Source organism: Hypomesus nipponensis, chromosome 13 (genome assembly GCF_054491055.1).
Source record: "Hypomesus nipponensis isolate SF chromosome 13, ASM5449105v1, whole genome shotgun sequence".
In the NCBI taxonomy this organism is placed as follows: Eukaryota; Metazoa; Chordata; class Actinopteri; order Osmeriformes; family Osmeridae; genus Hypomesus; species Hypomesus nipponensis.
Genome location: NC_140373.1, coordinates 6776750 through 6797191, shown reverse-complemented (window position 1 = coordinate 6797191; position 20442 = coordinate 6776750). Strand labels below are relative to the sequence as shown.

General features: G+C 45.1%; 1 protein-coding gene across 1 annotated transcript in view; it reads left to right on the top strand.

Moving 5' to 3' along the window:
• Nucleotides 1–4336, top strand: part of arid5b (AT-rich interaction domain 5B) — a 61491-nt gene extending 57155 nt beyond the window's left edge. The window contains exon 10 of the mRNA XM_084670931.1: nt 160–4336. Within this exon, the coding sequence (XP_084527057.1) occupies nt 160–2547 (2388 nt within the window). The 3' untranslated portion in view covers nt 2548–4336. The remainder of the gene's footprint in view (nt 1–159) is intronic.
• Nucleotides 4337–20442: the final 16106 nt, after the last annotated feature.

Here is a 20442-nt window from a genome sequence, read left to right as displayed (position 1 = left end):
TTCATAACATCATCCTCCTCCTCCTCATCATCATTCACATAACTGTGTTTCACATAAAATCTGTTTCACATCTATGGGTCTCAGACAAAAAAATCAGGCTCTGTTCCTAACTTGTCCCTTTTGTGTGTTTTTCATGCATGTGTGTGTGTGTGTGTGCAGCAGGATTCAGAGGACTCTGAGAAGTCCCAGGAGGAGGAGTCCCAAGTGAAGACAGAACCCCAGATAGCCTCGCCTTCCCTGCAGGCCAGTGGCGAGGGGCAGACCAGCGGCGATGAAGACGAGGAGCTACATCTGACAGTGAAGGAGGAGGTGACACACGATGGGTGTGGCCAGGAAAAGGATGTGCCATGCCGCTCGGCCCCATGGGATTCCGATTCCCACCAGCCAGTTCTATCAATCACAGAGGACGATGATGTATTTCCTGTTGTCACTCCTGAACCAGTCGACCACTCCCACCCAGCCAAGGACCTGTTGCAGAGAGAGCAGGCTGAGCTGGGAGGTTCCTGTACCCAGGGGAAGGGTGATCAGGCTGGGCTGGAGGACCAGTGCCATGTTGGTATGGTCCTCCCTACCTTGAAGCAGAGACCCCACCAGCCCTCCACAGTTTCAGCACCAGAACCCCCCTCAGAGAGAGCTGAGCTGCCCCCGAGAGAGGACTCCTGTTCCAGCTACAGCCCACATCTTTACCCCCACAGAGCCAACCCTGGCATCATGTCCCCACTGGCTAAGAAGAAGCTGCTGTCACAGGTCAGTGGGAGTGGACTGCCCAATCACAATCACTATGCTTCTTACGGTCCTCCCCCACCATTGATTAGCAAAGCCTTGGCCAATGGCAGCACAGAGGAGCCAGCTGGGCAGCCAGCCATGGGCTCCGCGGCGGATGTGGGGCTAATTCATCGTCCGTCAGTGATCCAGCATGCCCAGAGCTCCAAACCACGTGGGGGAGAGGAGAGAAGGGAGGGGCTGCAGAGGGACACAGTGGCAGCAGGGGAGACATACCCCTGCAGTGATCTACCCAAGCATCACCCACACCCCTACCCTCACCCCCAGCCTCAACCTCACCCTTACCCTTACCCCCACCCTCAGGCTCAGTCCCAGCCTCACTCCCACCACCACCATCCCTCAGCTGAACCCTACCTGTTGAGGGAGGAGGAGGACAGGGCTCCAGAGATGCCCAGGCCAGGCCAGACCCCCAGCTTCCTCAGTGACTTCTACTCCTCTCCACACCTCCACAGCCTGTACAGGCAGACTGAGCACCACCTCACCCAGGGACAGGCACAGGGCCATGGGGAGAGGGAGAGGCTGGGTGAGCTAGGGAGGTACCGAGAGGCCTGCTTACCCAGAGAGTGTGAGACCACTCCTGGATTCCCCCCAACCTCTCAGCCCCACCCCGACTCCACCTCTGCCGCTGTCGCCATAGGTTATGGTGCGCGCATGAGTCAGCAGGACAAGATGGTTCCCAGTAGCAACGGGGAGAAGACAACAGCGACATCAGAGGACCAACCCACAGACCTCAGTCTCCCTAAATTATCACCCCACAAACATTCTCACGCCCATTCCCACACGCACACTGTCCCCCACCACCACCATCCACACCAGCATCCCACAATGCATCAGGAGGTGAAGGCCCCCCTTCTATTCCAGACCAGCAGTCCTCAGGGTTCTGGTGGGGAGTACCACCCCCGTGCATGCAGGGTGCCCCCCATGACCATGACCCCCCCCACCCACACCCCCAGACAGGCACTGGCTGTAGACCCCAATCCCAGGCCCTCAGAGAGGGCCTCCAACGGCCGAGGAGGGGGGAGAGGAGGCGAGGACGCGAGTCTGGGCGGGGGCTACAAGGTGGACGAGCTGAGAGGGAGCAGTCGCTCCCCCATCCTGAACGCCAAGGTCAGCCCTCACAACGTGTGCACCGCCCGGCCCCTCAAGAGGACGCTGGAGGAGCTGGAGAACCACGCCCCCGAGAGGAAGATCCGAGCCGTCACGCCCATGCACTCCTCCTCCTCGTCCTCCTACTCCTCAGCCATGCCTAAGGATGAGCCCAGCACGCCCACTCCTCCGCTGAGAAAGGCTCGCTCTCCCGAGCTGGACAGTGACTTGATGGTGCTGAAACCTGGCGAGCCCATGCACACTCACGCCAACGTGCACATCAGCGGCTTTCTAGATGGACACAAGTTCCCGCTTCACTCCGCCCCCATCTTCCCTGGACTTTACCCAGGGGCCTTTGTGTCCCATGTCCAGGACATGTGTGACGGCCTGGGCTCCCACCTGCCCCACGGCTACCCCCCACACCCCTTGCAGTACTTGAAGAACCAAGCGGTGCTTTCTCCCATAGTGCCACCCTTTGCCATCCATTCCTTCATGATGCAGAGACAGCTATTGGCGCAGGCGGCCACCAGTCCCGCCCACATGTACCGCCACCCAATGGGAGCTTCGTATGGTGAGCTCCTGCATCATGGACTGTACCCCATGTCCGCCCTTAACCCCCAACCAGCTTTCAACCCCCCCCAGCTCTCTTCAGTACACCCCAGCACTAAACTCTCCTAAACATCACCCTCGCTCAAGGACACTCAGTACCCCAGCTCAAGTCTGCTAGTTCAGTCATCCACGCTGTCTGTACCCCACACTATATTTCATGATTATTCTACTCTGATAGGAACACACTTATTTCTCCCAGACAAGCATAAAGTGACACACAATTGTAAACAGAGACAGTGGAAGCCAATGCTTGATTCTGGGGACAATCTTAGCTGATTTGCCACTTGTGTTTACGATTTGCACATTTCTTTATTTTTTACAGAGGTGATTGTCTTTTGTTTTCATAGCGCCATGGTAGGCCTCAGAACGTTAGTACTGCCTGCTTGGCCTGGCCTGGCCTGGCCTGGCCTGGCCCGGCCCAGGCCTGGCCTAGAATGATCCGGTCTGGTCTGAACCACTCTTTTCTGGCCTAGATCTTCAGCCCTCACTGCTGGGTGGCCAAAGGAATGAATGAAACCTGGTGTGTGACAAATCAATGCAATGTAACATGCAATGTTAAAGTCAATGTCAATAAAATGTCTCTCTTTGGAAACACTATGACAGTACATAGACACAAAGAGCACTGTATGGTGACCAGCTGTTATTATCTACTGTCAGATGAAAATGTATTTCCTATAAGATTAATTATTTTATGCATTAGTTTACTTTCTATGTGTGCTAGCTAGTTAGCATATTTCATACCCTACCGAGGTTTTATTAGTGAGTTGAACGCAGCATTTCCTGGAACCATGATGTACTGTAGTTACATGTAAATACAATGAAAGTACTCCTTCATGCAAGGGATTTTTAGAGATTAAATTAGTTTTTTTTACACATTTCCTGCTCTCTCAATCTCTTTTTCTCTCGCTCTATTTCTCTTTCTTTTCTCACATCCCTCACCAAGAGCTTGGCTCCTTCACATTCCATCTCCTCCTTGTGGAATGTGTTGCAGTGGTAGGGCTGAGGCACTTGTACATATGAACAACAGCAACTGTCATCATTCTTACTACAGATCACTCTGTATCATAGTCACTGGCTACTGTAAACCCTTACTGCTCCCGGCTGCATATGAGGGATGGATGACGAAGACCAGGAGGAGAAGGAAGGTGTTATGTCAAGGACTACTTTGGAATCAGAATGGACCAGTTTAAGTCTGTAGTTGTTTGTTATCCACTTTCAACTCAGAGGACCTTTCAGGAGATACGCCGTAGGTTGAAGAAGCGGGACATGGTAAAGCCGTAGGAGCACTTAGTTAAGCACACCAACCAGCTTGCCAGGTCCACTGAAAGTTTCAAAGCTGGTTCTGGATAGTATGAAACATCTGAAAGCTGGACTTTGCGATTACAGCAATCAGTGAAAATTCTTTCTTTTTTTGTGTAAATGATGTTAAGCATTCAGAAAGTATGATTGTCAGCAGATTGGATAAGTCTAGTGTTTCTCATTTGCACAAAAGATTTAGAAGAAAAACCAAGGACCTTATTGAATCATACCTTGGATCTAGGTTTATTTGACTGTTCACAAACAACATTCATGTTAGGCAGATGTCACCCAATGTTATTAATTACAATATGAAACAAAACCACGAGAGAATTCCACCAACCTTCAGAAATCTTGACAGCGTGTTTGATTGAATAGAGTTGGCTCTATGGAAGAAAGACAATCTTATGTTGCGGTTTTCAAATGAGCCAGATCAGAGGTGAGACTGTAAAGATAAAGTTTGAGATCAGTGTTGTATCTTCTCCAGCTCAGTGTTGGAGTCACACTCAAGGTTGCTATGTAACGTTTTATAAAAAGAGTAATAAACTGTTTTATAACATAAGTGAAGTAGTCTTCCTTTTCATTTTTCTCTGGAGAGGCTCATATCTCAGCCAAAAAAGCCTCCATAATTATACGAAAGGATGACGAGAGATTATCCTAATTTCAGAAGCATCCCACACCTCTTCATTACACAACACATGTAGGTCTGTTAGAAATACTAAGCAGCTCTTGTCTGCTTGAATACAGTAAAGTACAGTACAATCTTTGCACTTTGCCTGCCCCTCCAGCTCCTCCACTGAGGGACACATCTGGTAGTGTTTACCATGTTCATTATGATAGTAATGAGTGCTGGGAATGTCCTGGCTCGAGTGATTGGGCTGTTTGTCAGGACAGATTAGACAACCTCTTTCAGAGGGAGCCTGTCTGTCAATGCCAGCTGCACACACAGGTCAGAGGTCAGATCTCTTCTGCTCAGACACAGCTAATAGAGAAGCTGCAATGGGACAACGGTGTGTTCGTTCACAGAACCCTGTTCTGCATCAAGAAACACTCGCCCTCCAAACTGTAGCCGTCTTTGTTTCACTGTGCAGCGGTTTGGAAAATCAAGTATTTAGAAATAGTATTTGATCCAGGTCTGCAGAAGGATTGGTTTCAGCTGGATGGCATCATTATAGAAGTTTCCAGAATCAGAGTCTTTAAGACCTCTGTGCCTGTTACATACAATCATAACCCACTTGTTTATAAGAGACGGACAGCCATTACATTGTTGATACGTACATGTTTTGAGGTTAGTTTTGTTGATCTGGAATTAGTACAATTGATACATTTTTATGCAGACCTCCCACATGGATAAAGACATGTTTATTCACATTACAGTACTACAACAGAAGTGATACGTGGTGTTAATGTCTCCAGTGGTGTGTGGGAGATGGAGAAGTGTTTTTCTCTAACTGAAGAAGTTCACATCCTCTGAGTGACTCAGAAACTATTTCTGTTCCTGACACCCATGAGTGCTGCTGTTTCCATGTTTTTCAAGCACTCTCATTATGGAGGTACTGCAGTCTTGCCTGAATTCATTTCGCTGTATGTATGATCAAATTGTATTTCTATCTCTGGTTATTTGAGAAACAAGGTTACGTTTGCTGAGAGCAGTCAGCGTGGTATTAAAATGCCATGTTGAGTGTTATTTATATGAAAATGTCATCATATCACTGATGGATAATGTTCCTTGAACAATATGCTATTATTACTGACTAAAAGAGCAAATAATAATAAATTGCATTGCCTGTCATCAGCCTATTGAAAGTTCTACATGTAAAAAAATATAAACACTGTTTTATTTAGCCTCCTCAGAGTATTGACAGGAATTCTCCTGAAAATGCCTGGCAGCCATGTAAAAAATCTATTGAGCTGAAAATCCATTTAAAATGATTCATGGTATCTAAGTGAGGGAACAGGGGGCAGAGAGAGAAGAGTACGGGTGGAGGAGGATGGGGGGGATTAGATGGAAGGAAAAAGAGAGGCAGAGAGATGGAAAGAGAGAAATAAAGGAAGGGATTCAGGAAAGGAGAGGCAGAGAGAGAGAAATGGGAAAAGACAAGGAGAAGAAAAGAATGAAAGAAAAAGCCTTGAAACGCCTCAAAAAGAGCCGTTTGTGCGTCTTCTTTCTGATTGTAGGGAGTCAGATGGCTGAGCGGTTAGGGAATCGGGCTAGTAATTTGAAGGTTGCCAGTTCGATGTGATGTTGTGTCCTTGGGCAAGGCACTTCACCCTACTTGCCTCGGGGGGAATGTCCCTGTACTTACTGTAAGTCGCTCTGGATAAGAGCGTCTGCTAAATGACTCAATGTAAATGATTGTAATATCCTTCTTTTCACAGGTGCCACAGTAATTGTTCAGCTTATCAGTGCCTTCAGGTCGACGACAGAAACATTAAACCTCTCTTGTTCAGAACCACCTGAGCGGTTTTTAAAACTGGAGCAGCACAGGGGGCTCAGCAACAGCAGTCAGCAGTAGCACGGCAACAACGTCTCGTTTGAAGACACATTGCATTCAACATCCACTCCTCACATGCCCCTCTCTCTCTTTGCATTTCCTTCCAACTACCTCCACTCTTAGTTCCCTCCATCCCTCGCTTCATTAATCGCCACTCTTTAAAACATTTAAAAAGATCAAATACATGACAGAGAAATGTGTTGCAGCTGGACCATGCAAATCATGTCAAACTTGAGTACTACCCCCCTTACTGGCCATGCAGAGGTATTACCACTACTAGGTATTTACAACACTGACGTCATGAAACTCATCCAAATCCCAGGCAGAGAAACTTGATTCTTGTCTGAGTCGATGATTTTATATTACTGTACTCAACATGGTTAGTTATGACGTCCTAAAGTTCTGCCATCTTGCCTTGTGGCTCAGTCCTTCTGAGAAACCCCCTGGAGGATGCATGTCTGGTCTAGTGTGAATAGTGAACCTCCAAGGACACTTCTGAGAGAGCAGAGAGGTTTGGATTGGTTTAAATACAGCTGACACTTAATCACTCCACACTATCCATCCCTTAGATGGATACTGCCCCCACATGGCTGTGCAGCTGTTGGTATTTTCCTCATCCTCACAAATACATAAACAAAGAGCAGAAAAGATGCCAGTGGGGAGGAAGACATCGTAAGACCAGGCTGCTCGCTGAGGACTAAGTTAGTGGGATGTGTACAGCTGACTGCCAGTGCTGCTTTAGGAGCTGTGTGCTGCTGAAATATTCATCCTGTCAAAGAGAAGCTGCTGCTGCTGTTGCCAGACCCACTGAACTTGGGACGAGGTCAAAGTCAGCTCCAGCTCTCGTTCACAGGTGTACACAAACTGTATTGTACAGTAAACACAAACCAAGACATGACTTCTCCTTCTTTAGTTCTTTCTCTCTCTCTCTCTCTCTCTCTCTCTCTCTCTCTCTCTCTCGCTCTCTCTCTGTCTGTCTCTCTCTCTCTCGCTCTCTGTCTGTCTCTCTCTATCTCCCTCTCTCTCTCTCTCTCTCTCTCTCTCTCTCTCTCTCTCGCTCTCTCTCTGTCTGTCTCTCTCTCGCTCTCTGTCTGTCTCTCTCTCCCTCTCTCTCTCTCTCTCTCTCTCTCTCTCTCTCTCTCTCTCTCTCTCTCTCTTTCTCTCTCTCACTGCCTTGTAAAGTCTCCTGGGTGTTTGCATCACTCTCGTCTCATCTTTATAGGGCTGTACTTTACACTGTACTATACACTGTACTGTACGAACACAGGAGGGGTGCAGAGGGACACTAACCTCAATCTTGACAGCTGTCAGTGTTGCCATGCATAATCTGGACACACAGGACCGGTGTCTGTGTGTGTCTGTGTGTGTGGGTATATGTGTGTGTGTGTGGACAGAATAGCAGTAGGCAGATTAGAGGACAAAGACAGTTTGTGGCGGGATGTGTGTCAGTAATGTAGTTGAAGAAGATGGATGTAGTAGTAGTGGTAGTAGGTTTTTATTTGTCGTTCAACCATATAAAGTTAGTACAATACGCAGCAAGAAGAAACGCTCCCCCAGGACCATGGTGCTACATAAAAGCAACGTGGGACAAACAAAGACGAACTAAGACCTACACATTACTACAATCCTATATAAAGTGCATACATTCCTATATAAAGTGCATACATTCCGATATAAAGTGCAAGTACATTTCTACTGAAGACAGGAAAATATTTAATATATTATATATATATATATATTGAATGCAATTTAGTCCAACTCTGACGTTGGATAGTGGCTCATTCAGATATAGAATCCACTGGAAAGGTGGCATGAATCAATTTGCAAAAAGCAAATTCCTTGTCTGTGCAAACCTTCATGGCGAATAAATCCCTTTCTGATTCTGATTCTGATTCTGATTCTGAATTTGATTACTTACCGACGTTTGACATTATATAACACACACATACTGTACACAGACACACATACATACACACGCGCATTAGGATGCACAATTACAAACACACATAAAAACTTCTCAACTCTAACTTAAATCTAACCACAGATCGAGTTCCCCCGGAATTTCAGAAAAAATGTGCTCATGCCATTTACTGATGTTTGCATGCTTTATACAGTATGGAGAGTCTGGAGGAATGCTGAAGAGAATACATGAGCAGAGGCTAGAATGGCTTCTATACAGAACCGCCCAGGACATCTGGAAACACTTTACTGACTAAATGAGAATACAAATGGGGTGTATGGGACATGGTGAATATAGGCAGAGCTTCTCTCCTGCAGTGTGTATGTGTGTGGGTGTGTGTGTTTGTTTGTGTGCGTGTGTGATATATGCCTTTACATGAAAGCCGCCTGGTACCAGTAGGTTCTCTCCAATAACGAGGGACTGATCTTACTCCGATAAAGGGATGTTTTCATTTTTCTCTTACAAGATACAATAAGTCTCTCTGAGTCCATATCTCCATTTGAATCTCTGTTCACATGATTATGGTTCAGTAAGTTTTTTCCATAGAGTTCATTTGTCTGCCTGTGTCACCAAGCCAAACAACAACACAAAGAAACATATGGGCTTGATTACAGCATAGATGAGTCAGAATTTGAAGGACATGGTTTATATTGGGGAATGTGCAATAAAGGCATTGTGACCTTATATCTGAAGGGGGAACATGAATCATTTTGGGTAAAATGAATGTTATGATTCACAGCTCCAGTGCTGTGGCGCTCAAGCACACCCTTTTCAACAACACACACCCCACATTTTAAGTGTTATGAGTTGACATTACAGTAAAAGGCATCAAAAACACATTCACCTCTTTGTATTAAAGTACATTTTCACTATAGTTTATATGTATAATGATGTCATGTCGATAACAAATATACATACACACCAGCATCCATACTAGTGGACTGTACATGCTGACATATTTTCAAGTGTGTTTCTATCTTTCTCCACAAGAAAGGGTTCTTTCTTCTGGTCCCAGGCCTGGTATTTCAATCTAATTTGGCTCCTGTCAGCAAGGCCTGCAGTATAATTCCGTATGTAGACCCAAAAAGGCCACTGGCTTGGGCAAGTCACAAACCATCCGACTTTTTTGTATTTTTTTATTCCTGTTTTCAATGAAAAATGAACTGCAGTCATTTTCTTTTTACTGTTTTGCTTTAAAACCATACGTTAGTTTATCCAACCCTATACCCAAACTCTGAGGTGGAACCAGGGCTATGAAATATTTTTATATAATTACTATTATTAGTGTGATATTTGGCATTGGAGCACGGTCTATACAGTATTTCTTGGAGCTGTTGTACTTTGGGGTCTGGTAAAGTCAAACAGCCAAAAACACTAAGCTGTTATTAGTTATGCACGTAGCCTTTTTACATGGCCCTCTGGTTGCCAGAATGTTACAGTAGATATTCACCCAATGGGTCCAGGAGAAATTAAATGGTTCTCCATTTGTACATACTGAGTTGATCAGTTCTGACATATTGTGTGTGTGTGTGTGTGTGTGTGTGAACAGAGTTCTGAGTCATGTCATCGTGTCTCCTTCAGACTATTCATGAGCAGAGGAACAGCACTTAAAGGGTTTTCCCACACACCACAAAGACCCAGTTCATCAACTCTGCCTCTCATTTAGAGAAGAAAAGACTTACAGTAAAGGTACATCATCTCTCTCACTCTATGTCTCTCTGTCTCTCACACCCTCCACTCGTTCTCTCTTCCTCTCCCTTTCCCTCCCTCTCTCTTTTCTCCCTTTCTCTTTCTCACCCAAGGCTGACCTAAGAGGGTTACTTTCAAAGATACGTTTTTTTTTTTACAGACCGGGAGAGAGCAGCTTCAGTCACATCTTTGATTGTGTCTTCTGACAGTTAAGGGACTTGAGTGGAGAAAAAGCCTCTTGTCCTCATTTTGATTCAACAGCACTGGCATTGAGCAGAGCCGGCTGGAAATGTCATGACTTAATGGAAGCGTTTGTTATTGCAGCTCTTTCATATGATGTCTGGCAGGAGATCTGAAAGCTTCGACAGGGAACACATCTGAGACTGGGCATTTCAGCAGACTTTTTACAAACGAGTCTTGCTCTAAACTCTGAGTCCTTCTCTTCCCTTCTCTTTCAGAATGTCAGTTGAGCACCTGGCTACTACCCCACAGCCTTGGAGAAAGACATGTAAAGAGAAAGACCCAGAGACAGAGAGAGAGAGAGAGAGAGAGAGAGAGAGAGAGAGAGAGAGAGAGAGAGAGAGAGAGAGAGAGAGAGAGATGGAGAGAAAGAGAGAGAGAGAGAGAGAGAGAGAGAGAGAGAGTGAGAGAGAGAGAGAGAGAGAGAGAGAGAGAGAGAGAGAGAGAGAGAGAGAGAGAGAGAGAGAGAGAGAGAGAGAGAGAGAGAGAAAGAAAGAGAGGATCAAATTGTACTGTACGGATGTTCACCTTTTAAACTTACATGCACCGTTTGTGAGTGTTTCTGGATAGTGTTTGCTAAATGCCTTATCTATACTATAGACTGGCTTCAGCACCATGCAAAATAATGTTTTGGCCATTGCCCATGCGAAGGAGAGATTGAACTGTTATTGTAATCGACCATTAGATGTCCCTCTTGCTATGGGATTACAGTGTGGAGATGGGTTGACCAGGGGGCCATATTTAGCCGCTGCTCATACTGTATCTGGCAATAATCATCTTCAAATTTCCTTTCAATGACAACTTTGATAATGTCCTAACATCAAACAGTCAGTGAAACCATTACATTTTTCAGTCCTATTGAACACATCTAGTTTTGCAATGTGCTATTATTACTGTAAGGTCTGCGCTGTGAAATGTAACAGCTCTGATTCATATTCAGCAAACAGATTTTTTATTTTCTGCAGTGCCTTTTCATTTTCCACAGCATCATCCGTGATTATTTGCGTGTGTATGTTTCACAACTGACCCTATTTTCCTGACCTCAGGTGCAGTGCTGCCATTGATTCACAAGATGGCGCCACCAGACAATCATCCAGGATTGAAACTAGTGTGGGAGCTATTTGGTCAGTTGCAAACTCTCATCTGGGCTGTGACACGTTTATTGGGAAAAGCTGTCCTCTGTGTTGTTGAAGTGGAATGTGTGAAGTTTTCTTTCCTCAGAAAAACCCTGAAAGCTTTCGAGAAGAGAGAAGCAGATTTTGGAAGAGAGGAGAGAGGAACAGGATGAACGATCAAATAGAGAGAAGGTGAGAGTAGTACAAAGTAAAAAAGTGTAGAGGAGAGACGAATAGAGAGGAGTAGAGATGGGAGGGAGAAGGCAGTAAAGGAAAGGGAAGGAAAGGAAAGTGGAAAAGAGAGGCAAGAGCAAGCTTGCTTTTTTGTGAAGAGCCTCTCTGATAATAGACAATAATTATCTCAGGTTTATGTTGCTATGGAGATGTACGCATGAGGGCAGGTGGATTTTTGTCAGTGAACCGTCTGACCAGGAAATGGGTATCAAGAGGACCAGTTTCAGGGAGCCTACCATCCGAGAGGGACAATCATACAGCTTCTTCATACTGTCCCAACTCTAAGAAGGCTCATCCAGAAGGCTTTTTACACTTAGGTGATAATGCTGACAGCCAAAAGAGACAAGGTTCTATTCAGTGTTTGATGTTGAGGAGAGGAGAGGCAAGGAAAGGAGAGGCGAGGGTAGGCGAGGAGAGGAGAGTCTTAATACAACTTTGGCTATAAGCTGACTCAACTCTTGATGAAACAAAACAACTCTTTCCACAGCATTCTTAGGAAATGGAATCCTGTTTTCTCCCAACAGTCAAAGATCTTGCCTCTTCCGACTCATCCTGAAACTGCCTGCATGTGCATGACCACACGTGCATGAGCGTGGGTGCATTTCTGCATCAGTGTGTATGTGTGTGTGGCAAGGGAGGGAGGGGGGTAACCCATAAAAGAGATCTGAGAGAGAAGTATGAAAGGTTCAAAAGATATTAACAGTTCTATATTGTTTTATAAATGTAGTCCTACTTTTTAAGTGTATGAATCTCCCACCCACACAATATCAAAAGGAACTGACACATATCTCACAAACCACACTTTTTGATGCTACTCTAGATCTAATTAATCTAACAATGTCTGTAAAGATAACAGTTCAGCACTTTGTCTACAATATGATTCAGGATTCAAGTCCCGTGGTTTGATACAGACTTTTCCCATGAAGTACATGTGAAAACATCACATTTTGGACTGAATGTGCAGCTACTGTAACAGTAAAACCCCTCCTGGACATGTCTCTTCAGTCTTACAGAGAACCAGACTCTGTATGTTGATATCTCAGGTCTTAAGGTGTGTGTGATGCTGTTACAGTAAGTTGACTTCAGCAAGCAAGACATATCTGTCTGTTGAAGGTTGAAACTTCTACAAAGATGGTCTTTTCTGTCAGTCCATTAAAAAAAGATTGATGTTATTGTGTGTATTTGTTATGTTTAGGACATCTGTTGGAGCTGGCCAATATAAATCACCAATGTCAACATCAACAATTACTAATGTTTTGAATGGTGAGAACTAGAGTGGATGGAGGGATGAACGGGAGGTCTGGAGCGGTCAGCTTGTCCTAAACTATCATAAATCCACCATGAGAGAGGGAGAGAGAGAGAGAGAGAGAGAGAGAGAGAGAGAGAGAGAGAGAGAGAGAGAGAGAGAGAGAGAGAGAGAGAGAGAGAGAGGGGAAGGGCTGTTTGTCTCTGTGGCTTTCTGTGTAAAAGAGGTCATCTCTGTGGCTTTCCGGGTAAAAGAGGTCTGTAGCTAAGCAAAGGACCACACATCTAAAGAGATAAAGGGAGAGAGAGAGACACATAAAGAATGAGAAAGAACGAGACAGGGAGAGACAGAAAGAGGGAAACAGGCAGCATGGATGCTGGTTAAAACCACTTTGTTTTCAGTTTTTGTTTTGTTTATAGTGTGTTCAACTCTGTGATCAACATTTGAGAGCGAGTGCACTTTTCCCGCACACAGATTTCCTGACATGTGATTTCCAGATCACAGCATAATCATCAGCTGATTATGAATAATGCATTTTCCATTCTTTTGTTTTCAGATTTATTCTTAAACATATACTGTAAGTAAAGTGCAAGTCCCTGAGAGGCACACAAACACAATACCGTGTACATTGATGGCCTGAGGTAGCAAGCTAGCAATACCTATATACAACACCTCACACTCTCTCATTATCCCTCTCTCTCTCCCTCTCTCTTTCTCAAGCTCCAGTTTTCAGACGTGTGGGTTTGCTTCCACCTCAGGAAGTAATGGAATACTAACTACTACTCTGGACCCTCTCCTGCCTTCCGGTGTCATCACTCACCACCTCAGAAGACCACACCTGTCTGCACGTGGGCACTGCTGGGTCGCAGGGCGCTCTTCAACTGCAGGTCACCCTGTGTGTCGGATCAGCAGCAGGATCTCTCACATTACGAGATGTTTGCCCTGAGATTTAAAAGATATGTTTCTGGTCATTTTCATAGTTGTTTATGTAGTTGTCACTTTGAAGGTCCCCACTCGAATTGACTTTTTGTCCTTTGAAAAAAGGTGCAAACAATGGTGCATGTGTTAACTCATGCACGTGAGAGTGTGTGAATGTGAATGTCCATGTGTGTGTGTGTGTGTGTATGTGTGTGTGCGTATGTGTGTATGTGTGTATGTGTGTGTGTGTGTAACGTAAGTGAGGTTTAAATCAACAGTGTGGGAACAATGCTAGTGTAAATAAACAATCTGACAGATACACAGGCAGGCAGGCTTCCTCTCCTCCCTGTCCCAGCTAACCCTGGAGACTGACCTGGGATCAGATCTAGAATCCCGGAGCACTTCAACAGTGATTCCCCATCTCACCCTGCGGAATGACCTCGGTTCAGATCTAGACAAGCTCAGCAACCTAGTCCCCCATCTCTCTCTAAGGCCTGGCCTGGGAGTGTGAACGTTTTTGTGTGTGGCTCATCCAGCACAGGCCTAGCGCATGCTGTGTGGGCTCCTGTGACCTACCCTCTCTGAAGTTCAGTGCGTAGGAACAACGGAGGGAAGGCAGTCTTGTGAGATCTGGTATCAATCTGTACACTTTGTCTTACAGTACAGCTGGCCTCTGGCTAGACAAGTATCACTGGTATTAAGCATTAGGTTTCTATAGAGAATAAAAATCTTGACAAAGCCATAACATTTATCAGTCTTGACTTTCATTAAATATCATTGTCATGGTCCCACTCATCATCCATGTTCTACCGTTTTGATACACTTTCTTTGTTCAGTTTTCTTCAGGACAGGAAGTGGAAAGTCAACTGTTCATCAAGCTCAAAGTGCTGAGTGAAATTTGAGTATACTCTCACCCATCCACTTCCGCTGTATAGAATTGTATCTTTATGCATCAACGTCAACCAAGGTTTTGCAAAGAAATTGTAGTCCACAGGTGGACTATTTTCCAGTTGATTGCATTTAGTCTACGTAAGTAAGTTCCAGTTCTTTGTAATAATCCATTACATTGCAGTTAGGTTGGGTCAGACACACAGAACTTTGTACATAAAAGGGGTTGTGTTTTCTGCCAAGTTTGACCATACTTGACAAGCATCCAACAGATGCTTTCTGAGATGATGAACGCCTAAGGAAAACAGAAGTGCATTCTTTTTTACAAATAACTACAACTTGTTTTTGAATCTGTTTAAATGCATCTCAGTTGATACAAGTAAAAGGTGATATATTTGGAGGACAAACAAAAAGGAAACATGTGAGACGTGAAAGCTGCCTGCCGTCCTCTGGATTCTTCCTCAGATGTGGAAACAGTGTGAAAAGAGTCACATTGTTGTACTGTAGGACTGTTGCCAAGTATTTCTGGGTCTTTGGGGAATAAGAGCATGTGTGCACATAAAACAAGAACAGTTTCCTGCATATGCCCTGTGGACTGACTGACTGAGTAACTGACTGACTGACTGACTAATTGGCCGGACAGCTGACTGGCTGGTTGGCCAGCTGTTTGGCTTGTTGGCGGGTCGGCTGACTGGGTGGCTGGCTGGTGGGCTGGTTGGCTGGTGGGCTGGTTGGCTTGCTGGCTGACTGGCTGGTTGGCTGACTGGTTGGCTGACTGGTTGTCTGTTTGTCTGTCTATCTGTCTGTCTGGCTGGTTGGCCAGCTGTTTGGCTTGTTGGCTGACTGGCTGGTGGGCTGGTTGGCTGGTGGGTTGGTTGGCTTGCTGGCTGACTGGCTGGTTGGCTGGTTGGTTGGCTGACTGGCTGGCTGGGTGGCCAGCTGTTTGGCTTGTTGGCTGATTGGCTGACTGGCTGGTTGGTTGGTGGGTTGGTTGGCTTGCTGGCTGACTGACTGGCTGGTTGGCTGACTGGTTGGCTGGTTGGTTGGCCGACTGTCTGTCTGTCTGTCTGTCTGTCTGGCTGGTTGGTTGGCTGGTCGGCTGGTTGGTTGGCTGGCTGGCCAGCTGCACACAACCACCACAAACTAAATCAGACACTTTTCAAAATTAATCTTATTAAAAACTGCTACCTTTTGAACAATGGACATGATATTGACTATAATCCAGTTTTCAATTTACTCTCCGAGTCATCAGTTATTCTTCACCTAATGTGATGTGAGATGTATCATAATGTCAGTCATATGATTACTTAAACCATTCCTACAGTTAAATTTGTGAGTCTTCTGTTTCCTGAAAATCAGTGTTCCCTAAGAGAACATGAATGTGTCACAACGCATCCTGTGAAAGGAAGCTGGCTCACAGCAGCTCATTCAAGACTGGAGAGAACACAAGAGGAGACCTTCTGGGAAAAATCAAACTGTTTTGTCACGGAAAAGAAAGTCTGCCCCCGTATCCCATCACACTCACACACACACACATTTTGAACAAAAAAAGATTACCGAAACGCACATGCACACGCACAAACACACACATACACCGCCATCTACGAAGTGACAGGAGCTGAGCAGATGAATTGGGCCACTTTCACCACTGTGTCAGTGTGGTGGAATGATCAGTCATCTGAGGATGGACCTTTATTACCAGAGAGAGGAACAGAGATGGAGAGAAAGGGGGAGAGAGAGAGAGTCATAGTGAGAGATGGAGAGAGGAAGAGAGAGAGAGTTGAAAAGGATTTCCAACTTCTTGATGTTGCGCATCGTTGCGTCTGGCTGCAGGTTTAGACCAATCGATGAACAAGCGGCAAGTCATTTCTAACTGTCGCAATGGCTATTTTGTTGAATGAAACTAGTCTGTCAATCGAAGAAGCAAAAACAAGTGTTTTACTCAATATCTACCTCGATACCTGTTTTTCAAAAACAATAATCAGCCTGTCATCGAGAGTTATCCACAAGGTCATGCTCCAGGACCAGCACAACACAACATACTAGCCACTACTATAGCTGTCATTTGCATGCAAATGTTGTCAGTCTTCTTGGTTGAGCATATGCTATAAACTATTTTTGTCTCAGTGGACCAAAAATATATCTGTTGACCCCCAAAAAACATTGGTTTTCATCTGGTGCTTTGTGAAGTCAAGAGGTTTTTGTCTGTTGTCGTATCATGGTGACTGTGCCCTTTAGTTTCCAAGGGCAATTCTCTTCTTGACTAAACTAAGTGAGCATCACCTTCCTTTTTCCTCTGATTTTGTTATCTTTTCTCCATTACTCAATATTGAAAAGCTTGATTTCCAGAGTGAGGTTATGTTTAACTTATAAAGACCAGGGCCCACGCTTACCCATGAGTCCACTCAGGTTTCACATCTCTGTTTGAAAGGGCAACGGGATTCCCCCCCCTCCCGCCCTACCCCCCCAATCATTCTCTTCCCCAATGTCTTGATATTGCTGGTCTTTGTTGATCTTTTCTTTATTTGCTATCTCATGTCATGCATGTGGTTTTGTAAGAAATGAGTAGGAGGGATTGCAAAATTATCCCTAACTACCCTAAAACTTTAACACTGTGTTAGCCAGAACATAAGGGATGTTTGAACATGTATCACAGATGGCTGTGTGTGTGTGTCATCATGGAGGTGGTTTGTATATATAGAATTTTCCAATACATGTAGATGACAATGAACCAATTTGACCTATCCAGTCAATATGAATAATGAATGCATGTAATCAATATAGACCTAAATAACAGGGTTGTTGATGTAATTTAAAACATACAACTCAAACTACTTTACACATGAACACGTTACACATACAGCATTAGAATGAGGTTTCCATGAGAGGGGCAACCCCTACATGTATATTGCTAGGTCATCAGTCTCGACTGATTCATCATCAGTCATCTACACCTAGATGTCAATAATGGCAGCTTGTTTGATCTATTGAACCTTGCTTCTTTACACAGCTTCTCAAGTAGATTATAGATAATGTATTAATGTATTCCTGGTTTGTCCGAGGATGTATCCCTTTTCTGCATGTGTTATTCTGTGAGGGTAATGAGGACAGGATGTGATTCAGCTTCTCCGAGCTGTCTCTTTCTCTTCTGTCTTTGTCCTGTTAGTTGGTATTCACACACACCGACCGCTCTTTCACTGAACGACCAGAACAAAGCGGAGGTGTAGATGGGATCAGCGTTGAAAGAAGGCAAGAAGATTTACTTCCTGCGAGACAGTCACGATCCATGCACTTTCCTGAAACACGGGTACACACGCCCATATTTACTGTACAGACACATGTTATTTTGCTCACATGCACACACAGTGCACGCTACAAATATACTCTCAGTTACTTACTCATGTTCCCACTCACTGATTCATACATACACACACACACACACATAACTCCAGCTTTGAATTGTCCTATCAGAGAGTAGGAAGGACAGCTTCCATCAAGACATCACCACCAGATGTCCTCTACCTCCCTTCCTCTCATTCTTCCTTTTTCCATCCCTTCCTCTCTTTCACCCTTCCTCTCCCTCTCCTCCTCCCTCATGCCCCAGCCGCTCCACACCTAGGATATGAATGCATAGGGGAAATGCTAGGAATGCTTACCCATACCAGGGAGGAACTGGAGACCGCCAGACACCTCCAGTGATGGGCGGCCCACAAAGGAGGCAGAGTGTCTCCCGTCAGCATCAGCCATCTCTGGGTGTCAAGGCCTGTCAGGCCTCCGTCGAGGGCCAGCGCGCCCCACCAGACGTGAGCCGCCAGTGGGATGAGGTCCCTCATAAGAGGGGCGCCATCTCAATCTTGGTTGGGGACAAAGCCCGGGAGACAGGACGCGGGTGATCAGTCTCCATTATGGGGACAGGGTTTTCTCCCACATTAGCCACTCCGTGGAGCTCACCTCGGGCTCCAAAGGAGACGCTGTCTCGTACATCATTTCAACACTAAAGGTTGAAGGCCCCCTGGTTAGGAGAGGGGGGTCTTCCTGCCTCCCTGCCCTCCCCTCACTCCACCTACCCCACACCACCCCCTCCCCTCCCTCCAGCTACCCCCTCCCCCCCATTTTTGCCTACCCTTCTGTACCAATCCCCCGGTCTCCCCCACCCAAGACCTTCTTGTCTGTCCACCTTGACAGGGCCAGACCCACAGCCCCCAGCTAGACGACAAGGGGGACATTAGCATGGCAATGGGGACCTTCACTGTCACTGAGCACACTCTAACTATACCTCCCCCCAGCCACCCTTTGCTCCTCTTCTCCTTCCTAACACTCTGTAAGAGGACTAACAAGCTACATGTTACATTGGGTTGTTATCAGTAACTTCTCATGCTCAAACTATTGCTAACAGATTTTGGGATTCATCCACTAAATCTAAATAATCGGTTAATCTGAGTTTTCAAATCACTTTATTTAGACACTGAATAGAAAGAAGCATATGGTCAGCATCTTCACACATACAGACCATCACTCAGCCTCACTGAACTAAACTTAAATGTTTGCATTGCGGATAAACACTTCAACATGTGTGTTTACTAGTGTATGTAAATGGATGCTGATGCCATTCAAGCATCATTCTATTGTAGACACACGTTCTATTCTACAGACAGACACGTGGGTCTCGGATAGAGACGTCATCATGGCGTAAAATATGCATCTCTTGCCGGCTCTAAGTGACTACATGAAAGACACAGAAATCCTGGATGGAAAATCAATGCAGCAATTAACTACTACAAGTATCTCTATTATTGCATCCATTTTAGTGAGTAATACCTTTCAGTGGCTGGTTGCTTTCCATCATTCTAGCAATGAGACCTGTTCTCGTAAGGGCAAGGCACCTATAAAACTGTGAGTTTGAATGTCCAAAGATATTTTTATATCATTCATCAGTTTCTTTCAACAAATCATCGTAACAGCAGATATGATGTATGTAGTCGTTCTGCCACCCCAAAAAAACATTCAGACAACTGTGCCCCAGAATGAATGTTGTTTATTGGCTGTGACAAGACAACTACTGTATCACTGACCCACCACTGTCAGCCTCACGGTGTTCTAAAGCAGTGGTGGAAAACACTTTTTAAATTTTCTCTATCATCCTTCCTCATCTCTGATACCTGAAAGGACGGTTCGGGTTGGTAGGTCAGGCGTGAAAGACACAGCTTCATATGGTCCACATGATAGATGGGATGTTAACATTGTTGTCAACCTGTTGCCCAAAAACCCACAGCCTTTGAGAACAACTTCATCTGGAAGTAATGAGACCAATTGAAGTGCTGGAGTAGCTATCCATCCTCTGAACTGGCTCTCAGTTGCTAGTATAATCCATCTCCTCTTGAACTGTAAAATCACAATAAACTTTCTAAGACTTAATGATGTAAACTTTGACGGACCAACTGTTACTTCTTTCTCTGCTGTGTCCAAAAACAACCTCTCACTTAAGGACTACTTACAGACTTAAGGATGTGTCACTGCGTCACTGAATTTGCAATTGTTATGTAATTACATTGTAGCTGATTTACTTCCTTGAGTCCCCATGACGGGTGTCCTGTCTCTCTTGCAAGAAGTATGCAAGGAGAGAGAATCCACATACACAGCATATTATTTCATGCAGGCTGGTATCTGCTTGGCTTGACCTTTAGCAGTGCAAACCATAATATGTATTACATTTGATACAACTGTAAACTGAGTTAAAATAGTATCTTTCAATCTATTATTAAAACATTGTTGTTGAACAGCGTCCCCCTACTTCAAAGAATTCATCTCACCCCATAACCTCTCCCACCCCGTCACGCACAGTAACTGTTTCCTCCTTCACACCTGCAGATCACCTGGTGTCGA